Genomic DNA, 1,108 nt, shown 5'->3' on the forward strand with positions numbered 1-1,108 from the left:
GAGCTCACTTGTGTTATACCAGCAGTAAGAATGAGAGGATACTGTTGCACCATTTTCGACTGCGAAGTTGAGGGCCCTCAGCGAATTACTCAAAAGGCCAACACCGGAATCGTCGCAGGTCTTCAATATCATCAGCTTAACCTTCGGCGGTGGGCCTTCAATGTTAGCCACTCCTGCAATGCCAATGCAGTTATTAGTCTGGGCGGCCGCAATGCCAGCGCAGTGGGTACCATGACGAAGGTCATCAGTCACATTGGTATTGTTCTTAACGAAGTTGAATCCAATAGACCCGTCAGCTGGATTTCTCCAGAATTGATTGACCAGATCAGGATGAGTCGTATCAACCCCCGTGTCAATGACGGCCAGCACAACATCTTTCAACTTCAACTTGGCAGAACGAGCCGCTCGCCAGGCAGCTCCCAGGTGAATGACTTCGAGATAACGCTGACAAGAAGAGCCGGGGTCGTTGGTGCCGAGAACAGGATTGCCACCAGTACAAGTAGCTGAGGCTTGAACCATACTGGGGATAGGATCCAGGATGATCTTCACATCGGGCTCGCAATCAAATTCGATGCCCAGCAACCCTGCGGCTTTTTTCAAGTAGTTCAGAATACTATTGTGATCAACTGAGCATGTCGACTCTACAATCTGGACCCCTATTGCCTTCAAGTCATAGACCATACCATCCTGCGTGAAGCATCGTTCACACTCGAGGTCGTCTTGGCTGAGGAAACGTTTCCCTCCAGCAGATGCGGTCAATGCCTGCGCAACCATATCCGGTAGAAGACGAACATTGAGTGAGTTTCCGCGATGGGATACCCTCAACAGGGTGCGTTGGGAGGCTATCACATATAATAAGACCGTCGATAGTAATGCCGAACGTGCGAGCAACATGATGCTATGAAGGGATATTCCTGAAAATGGCCGTACCCGCGCGATTGCAGATCACAAGGTGCCGGTATTATTCGAGCCTGGCTGGAGGCGACTCGGTCCGGAACGTGATCCGCGTGGTAACAGTAACGATCGCACAACCGCCTACAAACAACTACATCCTGCAAATGTATGCCACTTTAGCAACACTCACAGAATTAACGATTACGATCGTCGT

General features: G+C 50.3%; 1 protein-coding gene across 1 annotated transcript; it reads right to left on the reverse strand.

Moving 5' to 3' along the window:
• Positions 1 to 89: 89 nt before the first annotated feature.
• On the reverse strand, positions 90 to 774 carry Pmar_PMAR013085 (subtilisin, putative; the record flags this gene model as incomplete). Its single annotated transcript, XM_002785220.1, has 1 exon — positions 90 to 774. A coding segment is annotated over one exon (685 nt), but the record flags the coding sequence as incomplete, so codon positions are not given.
• Between the last annotated feature and the right edge of the window lie 334 nt (positions 775 to 1,108).

The sequence above is a fragment of the Perkinsus marinus genome (assembly GCF_000006405.1).
Source record: "Perkinsus marinus ATCC 50983 genomic scaffold scf_1104296933196, whole genome shotgun sequence".
Classification (NCBI taxonomy): domain Eukaryota; phylum Perkinsozoa; order Perkinsida; family Perkinsidae; genus Perkinsus; species Perkinsus marinus.